The 17440-nt window shown below is 39.9% G+C and overlaps 2 protein-coding genes across 3 annotated transcripts in view; one reads left to right on the top strand and one right to left on the bottom strand.

The window, feature by feature from the left end:
* The window catches only part of KIF11 (kinesin family member 11), a 28655-nt gene extending 26720 nt beyond the window's left edge, over positions 1-1935 (bottom strand). Inside the window, exons 1-2 of one of the 2 annotated variants that reach the window (XM_063340102.1) lie at positions 1539-1935; positions 1095-1219 (exon numbers count right to left, since the gene is read on the bottom strand). In XM_063340102.1, the coding sequence (XP_063196172.1) occupies positions 1095-1117 (23 nt within the window). In that variant the 5' untranslated portion in view covers positions 1118-1219; positions 1539-1935. The remainder of the gene's footprint in view (positions 1-1094; positions 1220-1538) is intronic. The other variant, XM_063340104.1, reaches the window with a different exon arrangement.
* A 211-nt stretch (positions 1936-2146) lies between these two features.
* The window catches only part of IDE (insulin degrading enzyme), a 56592-nt gene continuing 41298 nt past the window's right edge, over positions 2147-17440 (top strand). The window contains exons 1-4 of the mRNA XM_063338419.1: positions 2147-2441; positions 12648-12832; positions 14238-14445; positions 15283-15452. Of these exons, the coding sequence (XP_063194489.1) occupies positions 2329-2441; positions 12648-12832; positions 14238-14445; positions 15283-15452 (676 nt within the window). The 5' untranslated portion in view covers positions 2147-2328. The remainder of the gene's footprint in view (positions 2442-12647; positions 12833-14237; positions 14446-15282; positions 15453-17440) is intronic.

The raw sequence follows: 17440 nt of genomic DNA, 5'->3' as shown, positions 1-17440 counted from the left end.
GAAAATAGGTGTAAAGTACAGTAGGTGCGACCTCTGTTGCACATCTCTGCTGCAACACTTATTTTAGATACACAAGGTGTGATCTTTCATCACCACAGCTACAGAAGTAGAAGCACTTGCTTTAGATGCAACTATTAACAGACCACCACAGTTTTGCTCGTGCAGGCCACTTTGCTTTCCCAGAATTGCCCCTGTGTATGTCCTAGGCAAGAGCTATAGCGAAAGGCAGGATTTATCAGAGCAGCTAAATATACATCAGGCCAGCATTAGCTAAATATATACATTCGGCTACATTAGGCTAGCAAACTTTCTGTCAGCACCTGAAAAGGGAATGAACTGCCTGAAACTGTGTAATTTTTAAGCTTTCACCCCTACATGGTAACTGATACAACATGCCTACAACTTGCCTTAACAATCAAGGCAGAAGCATTTCTACTGTATGTCCAATTTAAGACAGCAACTCCAATTCCTCTTAATCCCCCAGTTGCTTCAGAGAGGGAGGGAGACAGATCATGAAGAGGCACTAATCTGTCAGCGTGCTTTCTGCCAGGCACAAATGGTATTACCCTCTCTTATGCACTGGCAACTGCAATGGGGCGGACGGAGGTTTTAAGATCTTACCATTTATCCTGTCCTTTTTCCCTCCAGCCTGGTCTTGACTTTTACATACACTAGGAAATGGAAAAACCCCAGACTGCCTCAAACTAGAATCCCATGAGGACAAAGATATCCTTCATTTTCACAGGAGTTAACATATTGTGTTAAAATGAGGCTCCCACACAGTTCTAAATCCAACCAGTTAATTTAGGTGAAAACTACCAACTGCCTTGCGCCAACCAGGATTAGTTAACTTGAGAGACAGTTCTGTGTCTAAACTGAGGGCAGAAGTGTGGGTGTACTCGATATAGACACGAATGTTTTAAATTGGGTATCTCAGGTACTCGTAAGAGCGTCTCTATAGCAGCGCAGACCTCAGTGGAAAGCAGCAGCTGAATGTCTACCCAGATTCCCTGACAGATTTTGTTGACCTTATGGAGTAGTGTGCTGCAACTTCTAACAGCTAATTTGACCAAAGACGACAAGTTTAAAGTTACCTCTGATCCATCTTCAGTCCCATCTTTGTGTGGAGAAATAACTTCAGCTAACTTGTCAGGTCACATCTTTCTACCTTTTTATGACAGGAGGAAGGTTCTGTGGACTTCCAGCTGCGAGATACCACCTGTGATAAACGGCAAGCAGTGGGGAAGTGTGACGTGATATCTCCCTGGACTAAAATCGGGCATTAAATCATTAAATGTAGCACATTCTTTTTTTTTTTTTTTTTTTAAGCTTTGAGAAATAAGACATAGATACATCTGAAGAAAGCACATAACTAGAACTGCAAGCAGTGGGCTGTTCTGGGGTGGGTTTTCTTTTGCCTAGAAAAGGAATTAAAGCAGCCAGCCACAACCGCGACTTTCCCACAGGGAAATCTACCCAGAAAAAAAAAATATCTCCCCATAAAACCCAAATACATGGAGTTATATCAGAAGTTCAACCTTATGCAGCCTTTACACGTCGTAAAGCCATCCTGCGAGGAGAGTCCTATGCCCGAAGCAGCGGGGCCCGGTGGCGTCGAGCAGGTCCCCGCGGGCGAAGGCGAGCCCTCAGAGGGCCAGTTCTCTCCTCAGGGGGAGGGAAGGTTTTGGCACCCGCCGAAACGGGAGATCTGCAATCTCTGCCACTCCAGGACGGCACCGTACCCACTGTACTCCAATTACGAGGCGCCTAATTACCTTTTGCCTTGACTTTCGCCGGCAGGGACGCGGAGCCCGGCCACCAGGAAGCGGCCGGGCCACAAGACGGTCCCCTTCGCGGGCGCAACCCAGCCCTTCGGCAGGGCCGCCCCGGTGCCCTTCCCGCCGCAGCCCCGTCCGCCTCCACCGGGCGCGGCTCTCCGGCCCCCCCCACTCCCGCCGCGACGAGTGTCGCCCCGGCTCCCCGCCCAGCCACCCACCCCCTCCACCGCCTCCGCCTCCTCCCAGAGGCCCCCTGCCCCCTCCCCAGCCGCAGCCCCGGCCCTCCCGGCAGCAGAGACAGTCTCCCGCACCCCCAGGTACGGGCCCTGCTAGGCCCGGCGCGGTGGCGGCGGCCCCGCCGGGCGAGGAGGGCGGACGGGACCCCGAGGGCGCCGGGGAGGGATTGGCCAGGCGGCGAGGGGAGGCGGGCGGAGAAGATGGCGCCGCCGCTGGCCGCCGCGCCGAGGAGCGGCGCGTGCTGAGACGAGCGGAGCCGGGCCGGGGCGGGCGGCGGCGGGGAAAGGCCGGGCGCTGGCGGCGGGGCCGGGATATGCGGCAGCGGCTGCTTCCTGTGCTAAGGCGGGCTCTGCTGGGCTTAGCGCGCCCCTGCGCCGACCCGGCTTCCCGGGTTTTCCTTCAGTGCCGGCGGCGCAGCTTTCTCGGGTACGGTGGGTGTGTGGTGGAGGGCCGGGGCAGGGTGGCTGGGGCAGGCCCCCGGCTCCCGGCACCGTGTGACGGGCGGTGAGGTCGGAGAACCGCTCCTGTCCCCCGCTGTGTTGTGTAAGAGGTGGCGGCGCGGCCGGGGCGGGGGCACCTTGTGCGGCCAGGGGAGCGCCCGCCCTGCCCCGAGTGCTGCTTCGCGCCTGGGTCTGTGGGGAGCCGGGGCGGCCCGGCCCGCGGAAACCCGGAGCTCGGTGTGTGTGTGGTGGGGAGGGGAAGTGGCCGGGGAACGGGGGGCGACGGGCCCGTGTGGGCCGGGGAGGCCTGCGTCCTGCCCGCCCGGCCTCGGCAGGGCCCGCCCGGGGGAGCCCGGTGTGTGGCGGGGCTGCCGTGCTCCCGTGTCTCCGGCTGCGCCCCCGCTGAGAAAGCTGTCTTGGACATCGGCCGTACGGCTATGGCGCGGCTGGGGCTGCCCGGTGGGCTTGCTTTGGTGTTTGTTTCTCCCTTTCTCTCAAAAAAAAACCCAAAACCAAACCCCCAAAAAACCCCCGCAATTTTCGTCTTGCTAAACTTGCCGTCTCTTCCTAAGCCATAAACATAAACAAGAAAAATGCTGAAATTCTTTAAAAAGAAGCTGCTATCAGAGTTGCCCAAAGTTGATAGGAGCAGCCTCTTCAGTTTGCGACGAGCTGTCGAGTACTGGCATTGTGGGGGGTCTCGTCGGGGTGTATGTTGTGTGTGTGTGTTACGGGTTCCAGGGGAGACAGTAGCACCTGGACGGAGGGAGGAGCGGGCAGGAGGCTTGGCATGGCTCGCTTGAGGGCCAAAATAAACTGCGTAACAACTCGGCAAAGTTCTTCCAGGAAGCAGCTGGGTGAGGGAAAGAGGCTAAGTTGTTTTCTTTCTTTAATGCTGTATGTGTTATTTTAATAGCAAAACCTATATATAATGCTGCAAAAGAGACGTCAAAAGTAGCATCTTTTGATAAAAAAAAAAGTGAGTTATGATGACTCATGCTGTCAATGCTCGTGTGTCGAAATTCGGATGTGCTGTTATTGTTCATAATTGCTATGTATTGTAAAGGTAATCCACAGTGTATATTGGGAGCCAGTGCTTTTCTCAGGCTGTAGTTTCTCCTGCTAGATTACTCCTCTTTAAGCATGTTAATATATGCAGTATTTGGACTTAACTTTATATATGTGAGTGGGCCTGTTGTGTTTTCATACTGCCTACAAACCTGTTTTAATCATCCGTTCAATTTTAATTGTGAATTAGGATTTACATAAATAATAATGAAATGAGAGCAGGCATAGTGCTTTCATGCGATGGGTTTTTTTTAAGATAGTGAAGGTGGGAAAATTAAGAATCTTTCTTTCAGTTACATGCTCCCTGTTTCCGTTTCTGAATTTTGTTCATGCTATCACTTTTTTTCAGCTTTAACTTTTTCTTCTCATGCAGTTTTTAACCTTCATCTGTAGCAAGATCATTTCTCAGTTAGAACTTCTTATCTCCTCCTTTTCATCTCATGTACAGCACTGAAATTATCTATTCTAGTTGGGAAGTCCCTAGAAGGGTTTATATTTGCATGTTTGCGTGCTTTTTTGCTCTCTTTCTCCTTTCTGTCTGCGGTCACTTGTAAGGCTGTGGCTTAATCCTTTAGATGAAATGGTACCTTTGGGAATTTGATGAAAGTGTCAAGGCTGTAACATGGTTTGCACATGAATACAAGAGTAGTTCCCTACCCTTTTAGGTCCAGGAGAAGAAAAGGGACAAAAAGTTAATTACCTCCACTGTTTCACCGAACTGGAAAGTGTTAGACTCGTAGCTAGGGGTCATTGCAGGTTATTGTAGAAGTCATTGACTAAAAATACTGTCAGACCATCTGAGAAATCACATGTTGGGTTGATATTTGTGATACATTAATTCTATTGTATTGGATGCTTTCATAATATTTTTGATATATTGATCTCCTAACAAGATAGGAATCAAAAAGTTTGTAATAACAATGTAGAGGAATCAATCGGTTTTGTTTCTACAGTTATGTATCTGTATGTGCGTGGTCTGACAATGAGCATCTTTATGTTCTCAGCTTTTATGATGTCTGTAAGTTGTTAAAATATGCTTATGAGATAGCACTCTATATATGCAATAAGGTGATTTTTGATGGACCTTGTTTGAAACTTGCTTCACTGTAGCTTTCTATTTAGATCTGGCCTTCTGCAGCTTGTTTTTAGAATGAGTCAGAACTATAGCTCGCCCAAACAATTGAAATGGAAAAAAATGCTTTAGAGTTGAGAGTTTCCTTACAGTGTTAACAGTAGAACTAGAATTGAATAGTCCAAAATCATAAAAACTAAAATGCAAAAGAGGTAAACAGCCAGAAAACTTCCTTTGTTAAAACACACTGCTGACTCTTGTAAACTGCTCGCTGTTACAGGTTTGTTGGTTATGTCAGAGCTGTAGTGTTAGATAAGCAGTTGCTTTTAATGTGGGATTACAGTACTTTTCATGATTCAGAATCCTAAAGTTCTTTCTGGTTTTGTTGCTAGATCAGATTTTCTTGCCAGTTCTCTCATCTTTCTTGTTGTTATGCAGTATAACTAAAGTTTTAGTCTCATCTTGTTTTTTTTAATTCAGACCTCACAAGTTTTTCTTTTTGAGGGTATGAGACAGATGGTAGCATAAAGTGTTAAGTGAGTTGGCTTTACAAAGAGTCTCGGGCAATCTGATGTGCTACTTGCAGATAAAATGTATGAAATACACATCAAAATACAGTTAGAATAAAGCATAGAGGTCTCTCCTGTAGCATCCAGTTTTATGTTTCCTGGTGTGTGCAGGGCCATGTGCTAGACACCACTGCTGCTAGACACCACCACTGCTTGTCCACAGGGTTGTGGACCAAGCCCTGCAGCTGTAGAGTGGTAGAGGAAAAATGTAAGGGAGGGAGGAAGAGAGAATGAGAACCACTAGCTTGCAAGTATTAGTGCATAAAGCAATTAATTGAATTAATGAGTACACCTATGAAGAAAATGAGTAAAATACACTTTGAAGCAGCTGGTCATGTAACGCAGAAACTAGTCTTATCAGTCTTGTTCTTAGCATGCAGTTTGAGACTCTGATGAAAATAACAATGCAAGCCAAAATACCGTGTCAGATTTGTGAAATCATTTGGAAGATCCTATATCATCATATCGTCTAAAGATTTTAAAAAAGATAATTTTACTTAAATTTAAAAAAGAACCAATCTTTCAAATAATGAAAGGCTTGGAAGACCTCTTGGAATTTGCCTAATTTTCAGTGATCTTGTAAAAAATTGAAGAAAAGAAGTGCCAGGGAAAATTTAATTTCAATTGTTTTCTGTTTCTGGTGAATCTAGATAGAACTTGATTACCCTGGAGGGTGTATTTTGATGCATTGTTTGGGGCAATTTTTGAAGAGATAGGAAAAGTAAGATACAGAAATCTTAAAAAACTTGTTATCCTTTATTGCTACGTCTGAAATCGGATTGTATAAAAACCTGTCTTTTTGTTTGACTTTTTTTTGCCCAGTGCTTTGGAAACTCTGGAATGGTCAAGTTAAGAAATGTAGTCAGGGCAGTAGATTAGGTTTTTGGTGTCTTGATTGTATATCCCGTCCTGTTTGACTAACACAAAACTGTTGAAAACACACATTGTTTTACTACTCAGGCCAGTTACTCAGCTGGGGCCTGATCTTACATGTGAAGCTACCAGGGCCCTTGTTTTTGCGAAGTTCACACATGGTGTTGTCTCATTAATACTACTGGTAATTCCTGTACTGTCTTTCTACTGTCTATTGTGTACTACTTTCTACTGTCATGTTGGCAGTGAAACCTGTGGCAGACCAAGTTTTACTGCTGTGAACTAGAAGCTGTAGAATTTGGACCGCTCTGGGAATGAGAGCAAGGCAGGCATCTGCCCTGGCCACCATCATTAGGAGGGAATTTTCCGAGTCAGCTACAGACTTGGCAACAAGCTGCAGATTGAGGTTCTGAAAATGCCTTAATTGTAGCAAGACTTTCATAATTTCTTCAAAATGAACTATGTAACAAAAACCTTATAAATATTCATCATGTTCAAACTTGCCTGATTTGGTATGATCAGTTGTTCTTAATAACTTGGTAGGACTGATTAAATCATTGTGGGTCTTTGTAGTTGGAGCTTTTGTGTATAAAGTAATATGCCGAATTCCTGATGAGTTTAAAAGTGATAAAACACATTAACGTTTTGAGCAGTTTGTCTACTTCTGCCGTCTATCTGCCTGTGTATGCAATCAGATTTATTTAGATGAGCATCAGGAATGTATTCAGATCTTATATGGTCTCTAGCTTTGTGACAAGTAAATGCAGAGAAGATTGATGCTTTACAGATGTTGAATAATGTGAACTATTTTAATCACCAAATGTGTAAAAGAAGGCCTGCTAGGTTTGTCTACTGATGAACCTGTAATCTGGAATAGTTATGGGTAGTCTCCTGAAGTATTCTTTATGGTAATGGTCACCTGAGTTGTTGTCGTTGTTTGTTGGGTTTTGGGTTTGGCTTTTTTTTTTTTTTTGAGAGTACTCTTTCTCTGCTCCATTTTTTCAGTTACATTCTTGGTAACAGAACTTAGTAAAAACATGTCTGTTTTTAGGAAAAAACCTGAGTGCCTACAATTTAGTCTAAAAAAAGTTATTTATTTATAGCATACAAGTGAATCAAGAAGTTAAGAGAGGAGGTAGGTTATTGGTTGACTTACTGGTAACATCTCTGTTGCACATACAAGCATGTCACAATGCCATTGAATTCTACTGCTATCGTGGGGAAAGGAAGGTGCAAGAGACATAGAGGAGGGGTGAAGGCCTGTAGAAGAATGGAGGTTTATTTTATTGTTGCAAAGCCACGAGCCTGGAACTGAAGAACTCCATGGACTCCTCTGGAGTGCTCAATTCAGTGCTGTCAGTCATCCATGTAAGAGAGGTGGGAAGACTCTGGCTGGTAGTTCTGGAGCACTGGGCCTTCTGCCGAAGCACATAGCACTTTTTTCACTCCAGGCGTTGGCAGCTGAAGAAATCTTCATGTAAGTTACTAAGAACTGTAAACCAATATGGATTAGTAAATAATACAGAGAACAGGTCATCAGTGGTGGCTCCCTTGCAGGACAGAGCAGAGAGAGGTCAAACAATGGTTTCACTTCACTTCATTGTGGTAAATTGTATGCAATTAAGTTTGGGATTAAAAAAAATTAAGAAGAAATGGATATAAATAAAATACAGAACTTGAAACAGGTGCAAAATGTGAGATTGAATCTCACTGTGGTTTTTGTGTGCTTTCAAAGACACAGAACTTGAATAACAATTGTATTGCAGTCAATGTATCAGGTGCATTCAAAAGACAGATGAAACATGAGTTGAAACAGGAAAATTCAGATCCTAGTATACACAAGTGTAAACTAAAGTGAGTATGTTGCAACACTCACATATGTGTCCGTAGAAGTAATTTGGGTTCAGTTGCATAAAAGCTTCAAGCAATGCCCAAATTTTGAGCTAACTGAATGCAGCTGTAAACATCTGCTAACCTAATAAATGTTTGTTGCCGTTCATCTGGTTACTTTGAGCTGATTAGTGTTTGTAGTCATTCATCTGGCTCAGACCTGTGTACCAACATTTGACTTCAATATGTGCAGCCTGTCATGGCAAAAAAAAAAATAAGCTTGAAAAGCACTTTGGAGTTTGTGCTTTGGGGGTCATATTTTTATTAGCTGGTTACATTCTTGCATTGAAGCAACCCTCAGGAGTTTCTGCTAATTGGTTTTCAAATATGGTCCTTTAATTGTTCAAACATTGAACTTAGATTTGACTACACTGTCTAATTTTTAATTAAAGTAAGTTTACTGAAATAACTTTGAAAGATTAAAATAGTTAGGCAGAATCATATATCACTTAATCCTGCCATGTAATACTCTGTTTGCAGGTGGAACGTGGCATCCCCAGAGAGCCTCACTGGTTCCAAGGGACTGCCTGCCTGGAAATTATTACAAAAATGGGGCCTCAAAGAATAGAATATAATTTCACTTCAAAGTGCTATAGTTTAAAATTCAGCGTCTGTTTTAACATACTTTTCTTGTAGAACTAAAGTACTTTTGATGAGGAGGAAGAATGTTTGTATTTCCTAGTAATTGAATAGGAACACTGCTCTCAGTTGAAACATCCCCATTCTTTTTTTCTTTCTAGTTTGTCATCTTGCGACCTGTCATTTTTGAGCCAGGGGAAGAATTCCCAGTGCCACAGTAATGATTTGTATTTGCTCCTGCTGTCTCTGCTTTATTTGGTCTTTCTCTGTTGCTTCTGTTTCATGAAAGCAGTGTAACGATATTTCTTCTAATGACATTTTTATTAGGATATTATCTGTGCGATAAATATAGCATCTAGTTTGTGGATGAATTTCTTTGCTACTGACCATTGCCATTCAATGCTCACTGTAATGACAGCATAGCAAGTAGATACAGCATGTGTGCTTCAGGACAGCATCTGAACACGACTTTAGGAATTAATCTACTTTTCAAAAGACTACAAGTAATATAGAATTCTTTCTTGTTTCCATTAGTTTTTTTTCCTGTCATCAAAAGCAGTTCTATTGTCAAAAAGTGCTTTGTAGTGTTTTAGAATCCTTGTGTGAAAGAATGGAAGATGGTATTGTTATAAAGCAGTTGCACTTAGAGAACTTAAAAGTTGAGCAGAAAAGCAGTCATGTGAGGGAATGTTTAATATTATGTCTTACAGTTTACTCCTTAAGAAAAAGTCATTGTATACATAGTCTATCTTAAGTGAAATTTTCTTTTCTAGCTATTGTATTGTAGTAACATAACGCCATGAGGAGTGGTACCTAAGCAGGAAGGTATCGGTCTTGTTCTTTTGACGCACTGCCTCCCAGGAATATTGTATAGTTGATCAGCTCTTGCTTTTATATGAGTTGTCTGGTACTACAGTTTAGTTTGCAGGGAAATAATCGTGGGTTACTCATGCAAACCCATTTGCAGTTAAAGAGAATGTTGTAGTCACAATGCCCATTAAAATACCAGTGAAGGTGGAGATACAAGTTTAGGTCCTTAGTTTGGAGGCTTAATTACTGATTTTTGACCTTTTGAAAATTTTAAGTTTTTCCTGTACTGAAATTTGACTACCAATCTGGAGGTAGCCTATGAAGGAGGCAGAAGCAGGGAATGATAATAAAATGAAGTGGAGGTGTACAGCTTCACAAGACATCAACTGAAATCTCATAAGATTTCACGGAAGCTGCGTAAGTTGATGAATCACATGGGAAAGATGAGTCATCTGAACAAACAGTAAAGTTCTGTGACTTAATGATGTGGTGTAGAAATAACAAGGAGATAACAGATGACATGGAAATTGTATAACATTTAAAAAAAAAATCCAAACTCGAGAAGTTTATAGTATATATGCATTTTATGATGAGCAACCTAGTATCTTAATGAGGTGGAATATCTTAGGTGAAAACCAAGTGATAGGTGTTCCTTAGCAGAGGTGAAATCAGGAGATTCAGAGACCTCCTTGCTCTCCTGCATGCTTATGTATGTCAATCCAATAGAATCGTGTACAAGTGAAATACCATTAAGAACAGTTTAGTTACTGATTTTCATCTATTAAAAATAGTATCTATTCTCACTTCATAAATTTTACACGGTATCTTGAGTTTAGTAGAGTATTTCTACTTAGGACTCTGAACTTTGAACAAGGAGGCATTTTTTAAATCATAAGCATGGATTGTATCAGTGCTGTTGACGCAGAGAAACACAGATGTTGCCGTACTTAGAGTATCCTTTGGTTTTGAATAGTATCTGCATTTTTTCAGTGGAAAGAAGCCCATAGGTATTCCAAGCAGGATTAGCCTGAGTACAGGGTTAAACTAGTGGATAAATGACAGGTTTAAGTGAGAGTGTAGACACTTAAATTTAAATTCAGCATTTCAGTTACTGTTTTGTGATTACATTTGACTGCATTTTTTTTTTTTTAAATAATTCATAGTGTGAGAACCATGATTTACTAGTGTGTTTCCTTCTAAAATGCACTGAGCTGCATATCTTAAAGTTACTTCATATTGTTTATGGCTCTTGCTTAGAGACATTCAGATTCTGATTATTCATTGATGCTTTCTGTACTTAGTGCTTCTATTTTTTTATTTGGATTATAATTCCTGTTTATAATTTTAAGGGTGCTATTTAAAAGTTCCAAAGTAATCTTTTTACTTCTTTCAAAAGTATTCAAAGACCTAATGCCTACTTTACTGCTTTCGGTTTTTTTTTTTTTTTTTTACAATAATATCTTCTCCAGTTTACATATGTACCTCCTTCCTCAAGCATAAATCCAGTCTTACACAAACTTTTACTCTGCTGCAGGTAAAAATCTTAATTTTCTGTTTGTGAAACACTGTTTTTAACTTATTAGACATTAATAATTCATAATTCACATCATAATTCACTGTAGACGTTATATTAATAAACTTTCTATCCTTAACATGTTGTTAATAATGAGCTCTTTATCAGCATCATTATAATATATGACCAACACTGGTGACTGCATCTACTGGCTTCAAGTTGGCTGTTGTTTTTATACCATAGAATCACATGAATAAATGGGAAGGAGATAATCCAGAGGGACAGTGGCTTGCAGAACTGCTTCCCGTTTTGAGAATGATACGGTATTTTAGGAAGGAGATTTTATTAGCTGACTCGCTTTTTCATTTGTAATTTTAAACTGTAAATAAAATCTATAATCAGATTTTATTTTCCAAAGTTTTTTGTTGTGTGTCTGGTAACATTGAGTATTCAGTTGATTAGCTAGCTAGAGAATTAGTTAATGTCATGACTGAAGACCTGAAACAATAAGTATCTTCAGAACTGTTCAGTCTTTCGTGTTCTACATCCCATACAGTCTTAAAGCTTGTATGTAGTCTTAAAGCTTGGATGAAGTTCCTTGAATGGTACAACCTGACAATGGAAAAGTAAATACTCCTTGTTATCTATGTGATACCGACAGGACCATACAAAATTTCTCATGCCTCTGTGTATGTGTTGTGGTGGGGGGTTAGAGTCAGATCTGATTTTCTTTGTAAGTGCAATTAGTTCACTGATGACTAATGATGTTCACGTGGTAAGTTACTTGGCAATATGGCAGGCAACGTTTCACCCCAGGAAAAGATTGAGTTTGGTTGATACTATATATTTATAACAGGCCTCGTTCTAAAACCCTTCCTGTAAAACAGTTAGAATTCAGTGGCTGCTACATACAGGAATACACCACGTGATTCTCTCAGAGCGTAGCACTCTGATTTCCAGTTTCTGGGGTTTGCCTTTTTTTTTTGGCTGTGTGTATGTGTGGTTTGTTTGGGGTTTTTTTTGTGTTGGTGGTTTTTTTGGGGGTGTTTTCTTTTTTTTTTTTTTTTTGTGGTTCCATTCTACCTCCCCAAATATCCAAGTCTGAATGTCTCATCTTTTCACTTGGCATTTAAAAACATTGAATAACCAGAGTCTGTACTTTCAGAACCACACTTAGTTTCATAGCATTTGAAAATTATGCCATTAAAGACGCATGTCTCGTAGCATGTCTGTTAAACTAATAGAAGTTTAAACATGCGAGACAGTCTATTCCTGTTTATCATGGCAATTCTGCAGTGTGTTTGTATTTTTATGGCAATGTCGTAGGTGGTGTCACCCTTTCTTGCTTGAGTGTACAAATCCAGCGATTTATTAGTAAAATTTTGGTTATCTGACAATTGCAAAGTTACAATATTCATAATATAACAATTCAGACACATTAAATACTTATCTGAAGCCTGAAAGTATACTTGAGATAGCAATGTGTGCTTCGCTTCATTTCAATTTTAATCATAATTGAATAAGGGGATGATATTTCTTTACTTAAAGTTATATTTTTAATTACTGTTAGTATGAAACTTGAAACATTCACTTATGTGATCTACAATTTTATCATGTTGCTCGGTCTTTGGGTCTTTTTTTTGCCGAAACAACAATGTCTCTCAGGATCTGAACTATGCTTTTAGGACAGTTCTGTAAGTTTTGCACAGAACTAAATTTCTTGCTGTCAGTATTGGCCAGGTTTCTCTAACATAATATTAAAATATTAGCAGGGCTTAAGTAAAAATAGTAAGTGAAATTTCTTCTGTTTTCTTTAAGGTTTCAGAAGGAGACAGACAACAAAATGAACAATCCAGCTATTAAAAGAATAACAAATGAAATTATCAAATCACCTGAGGATAAACGAGAATATCGTGGACTGGAATTGGCAAATGGCATTAAAGCTCTTCTCATTAGTGACCCCACTACAGATAAGTCTTCAGCAGCACTTGATGTGCACATAGGTATTTAATGCATGTTGTATTAATTATGTCATTAATAAAAATGCTTTAAGTTTTGATATATTAAATTGCAAATAAACTGACATCAGTGGTATCCAGTTGGCAGCCGAGCCTTTTATTGTAATTTAGAGTTTGCTTAATTCTTTGACACATCAAGTTGAAAATTATTAGAGCTAATTAAATTATCTTATTGTACTCTTTGTTTACTCGAGTGTAGCTCAGTCAGTAGAAAGACTTCTTTTAACCATTAAGTTTTGTGTTATGAAAGATCTTTTGTAAGCAGAAAAGGGGCGGGTGTAAGCGCAATTATTTCAGACAGCTCCATCTGTCATGTCAGACTTTTTTTTTCCCCTTCATGTTAAGTTGTTGATGTGTAGAAGTGAGAAAATGCTGTAGTGCTGGAGGAGTTGGAGAGGCACTCCCTAACTCCAGTGATGCTTAAGTGTGCAAACAGAGATACTGGAAATAGGAGAAGGCAGTTACTTTGACTCTCTGGAATAATGGAAGCCTTTTCTTATATCTGAGGTATTTCTTAAGCTTGTGTAGCTTCTCAGTTGCTTGGAAAGTATGTGTGCACATATTGCCTAAGCATCCTTACTCATTACCTGAGCATCCTCTTGCCATGTTTGTAGTTGGGAGCTCTTGCTGCTGTCAGTGTTAGGACAGGAGAGTAACTCTGAAAACTTCTGGCCTTTTTTATTATGGAGATGGCTGTCTCAAATCATTATCTAGTTCAAAGGATCCCAAATGTGGTTTTGTTAGGTACTGTGAGGGTAATAGCCAACTGCAGCATCCAGTTCCTGCATGTGTACTGGGAGAGCTGTATCTGTTGCCTTCATCTCTACTCCCCTGTTGCACGCTCCAAAGGACTGCCAGACTTAAGCTTCTATGTTTCTGACTTCCGTTCTTGCACGTCATTATGGTCTTTTAATCTGTCTGCCTTCAGACCCACTAGCTGGTCACGAATAGCAGCTTGTGTTCAAGAAATTACAGGTTATCACTCGCCCTATAAACCACAGGATAAATACATTCTTAATTGTTGTTGGCAATCGCTGCCTCTCAACACAGTGCAATTGTTAAAGTCAAGGTGTAGAAGTCAGAACATTGTGATCTGCCAGGTATTTACAGATTGAGTCATGGACTTCAATTGGAAAATTATAAGGCAATGCAGACTCATCTGGAGAGGCAATTTGAGACACTAATTGGTTCAGTTACTCATTCTACTTTTCTTTTTTTTAATTTTTTTTAAATCGAGTTTAGTTGACTATAGCTGCACAAGTGTCTGCTTTCATCTACAGAATTAATATAATTGCCTGAGGCAACATACTGTAATATAAAGCACTTTAAAAGACCTAACTTTCTAGTATTACTTTTTATGAACGGTTACATGAAATTTTTCCTCCTGCAGGTTCCTTGTCTGATCCCCCCAACATTGCTGGGCTTAGTCATTTTTGTGAGCATATGCTTTTCCTGGGAACCAAGAAATATCCAAAAGAGAATGAGTATAGTCAATTTCTTAGTGAGCATGCCGGGAGCTCAAATGCTTTCACGAGTGGAGAACATACCAACTATTACTTTGATGTGTCACATGAGCATCTAGAAGGTGCACTAGACAGGTAAAAACTTCTTTTATATATATATTTAATTTTTGGTTATATGGGTGCTATTTGAAATTGTGTGAAAGTTTGGGGTTTTTTATAGTTTTATCATTATAATATTAAAGAAAGGGTTGAAAGCACTATATTTTGTTAAAACTGATACCAGATATTTTTCAGTTCAAAAGCTTTGCTCAGATTTTTTCAGCTAGGAGAGTTCTTCACTGAGGCAGAATTTTTCAAGTTCAAAGGCTGTGTTTACACTGATTATTTTTTGAAAGATGGGGCACAGAATATGATCATGAACTTACGCATTGTGCAAGTACTCTGATTGTATAATCAAATACTATGCTTCCCATAGGATCCTTATTTCATTGACAACAGAAGAAGGATGAAGTCTAGAAATATATCATGTAAAGGCAATATATTGCCTTTTGTAAAGGCAGCTCACTGAAATCTCTGCCTTTTGTGGGAGGGGATAGAAATTGAAAGGTTTGTAGTCAGTGAGGTAAAGAGTGGGTTTTCTCTTTGGATATCTGACAAGAGTGATTTGATTTGTGAGATTAAGAGTCTTTTGCAGCTAAACTTCAAAACACTAGAAGTTTTCAGTCTATGAGTTACGATGCAAGGTCCTTGATCTTTGTAGTACCTTATATGATGAATATGTTGTTGTCTGCATTTATAGATAAAGAGATTGAAAAATATAGTGAATCAGTGTCAAAACTGCTGCAGAATTTACAAGTTCTGCATTAAAAAAGTATATATGTTCAGCTGTTTTCAGGAGGTACTGAAATTCATGCTATTCTGTTACCATTTATGTACAGTACTCTTGACTTGAATTAAAATTTTTCTGTTTAGATTTGCCCAGTTTTTCCTGTGCCCTTTGTTTGATGAAAGCTGCAAAGACAGAGAAGTGAATGCAGTTGATTCTGAGCATGAGAAGAATCTGATGAACGATGCCTGGAGGTTGTTTCAATTGGAGAAGGCTACTGGAAACCCCAATCATCCCTTCAGTAAATTTGGAACAGGTTTGTCAGAATGTAATTATCCATCCATTGGAGTTCTGTGTAACGTACATAGTATTATTGTTTATATAAAATTGTTAAAGACAGACTGAAACAATTCCCCTTTTTTTCCTCTCCGTACATGTTTATTATGGTGCTTTATCACATTTTCCACATGGTAGACCAAACAGAGCTAGACAAAAACATAGGAAGCAGAGTGATCCAAGACTTGCAGTACAGTGATGAAGCATCCTTTACGATTCTGATAATTACTGCAGTGAATGCTATTTTCCAATTACTGGATTTGTTATTTGGTGCTGTTAAGTCTTTGTGCACAACAAAGTGAATGAACTGTGTTTAAATTGTAGTTAGCCACATGCCCTTTTTCTAACTAGTATTTCATTAGGACTAGATGACAGTGACTAGGTTCAGAATCTGTCTGAATCAGAAAGATCAGCAAAGTAATGTGAAAATTACAAAGTATATAAAAACAAAATCTTAAGATCTTAAGCATAAAACACAACAGTAGTAGAAGGACTGATAAAATGGTCTTAGACAAATCCCAATCGTATGGCTGTAGGGTTTCTTTTCAGGCTTTATTATTCACAGAATGCTTAGTAACAATTTAAAGTAAACACCCCAAAACCTCAGTTTAAAAAGTGTTAAAGTAAGATATCATAGTTACGGTCAAAAACACAGATGTTTGCTCTGGCAGAAGTTTACATGTTGGTTGTTTGTTTCAGGTTTTTTTTTTTGTTTGTTTGTTTGTTTGTTTTTTTTAATAGAAGTTATTTTCTACATGAATTTATTTTTGAAACTGTCAATTCATGCACTGCGCCGTTTAATCCTTGAGCAGGAATGTGTTTTGTGGCTGGGTCATTTTGCTGGATGAATAGTTGATGCAAATATTTGGTACAGCAGGATGATGGGAAGGCAGATAATGGGCTTTAAGGACTGGTTTTCTTCCTCTACGCAAGAAAGACAAGAATACTTTTGTACCTGCTGATGGAGGGCATAGTTGAGGGGCTGGTAGCCAGCTGCTACGAGAGCATGTATTGCTCTGTTTACCAATGAAGAGAGGCTGTCTGAAACAGGGAAACTATAACTGCATTCTCCAAACAGGTAAATTTGAAAATAAAGTCTTAGGAACTACATATGTATAGGCAGGTAAGCATGCAAAATACATTCTGTAATCTCTGCTGTGGAAGAGATTATTTAATTTTTTTATGACATTCAGAAAACATAAGTGGAAGTTGCAGAAATAGTTTTCTACAATTTAAGAAGGTTTTACAGCTGACACAAGTGAAATGTTTTCATGTGGGAGAATACCTGAAATGTGCTCAAATTCAATAGTAATAGTCATACCTCCTCTTAGATTAGGCTCTGATTCTGAAATTAAATTATAACACATAGTGTTCCTATAGATCTGACTTTGCAGAAGTAAAGCCCAGCTTTGGTGGTTTTTATTTACCCAAAGAGATGACAACTATGATATGGTTTTCGTGACAATTACAGTTGGCATCCCTCTTATTGTTTCCTTTTGGCCAATTGAGATGATGTTAGTCTAGAAGAATACAGGAATGACTCCATTTGATGCTTCAGGTCACTCCTTGTTGCTGTGCAGCCTGTTTTGCCAACAAACCTTCTATTACTCTTTGTCTGTCCAGAGAAACAAATGCATCTTAATCTTCTAGTTTTCTTGTTAGGATGTGCATATTGTCCCAAGGTACCCTTCACCCAGGTCCTGGAGTTAATGTCTATTATGGTAATTCATCTCCATCAGTACCCTCAACACTGTCAAGTACTTTCCCAGGCACTTTTGCACTGTCTAGTGTCTGTTTTCCTACATCTACAAGGTGTCTTCTGACTGTTGCCTCTTAATATACTCCAGTACTGTAACTGCACTGTTACTGAGCTAAAGCTTTATTTTCTTTCATGTTATGTTATGTATTGATTCTGTGGGAATAAACACAGTACGGTATCTAGAATTTCTGTGTTTCATTTGTCTGCAG

This window comes from Chroicocephalus ridibundus, chromosome 6, assembly GCF_963924245.1.
Source record: "Chroicocephalus ridibundus chromosome 6, bChrRid1.1, whole genome shotgun sequence".
In the NCBI taxonomy this organism is placed as follows: Eukaryota; Metazoa; Chordata; class Aves; order Charadriiformes; family Laridae; genus Chroicocephalus; species Chroicocephalus ridibundus.
Note: the sequence above shows the minus strand (reverse complement) of the source record. Positions and strands in the feature narration are given on the sequence as shown.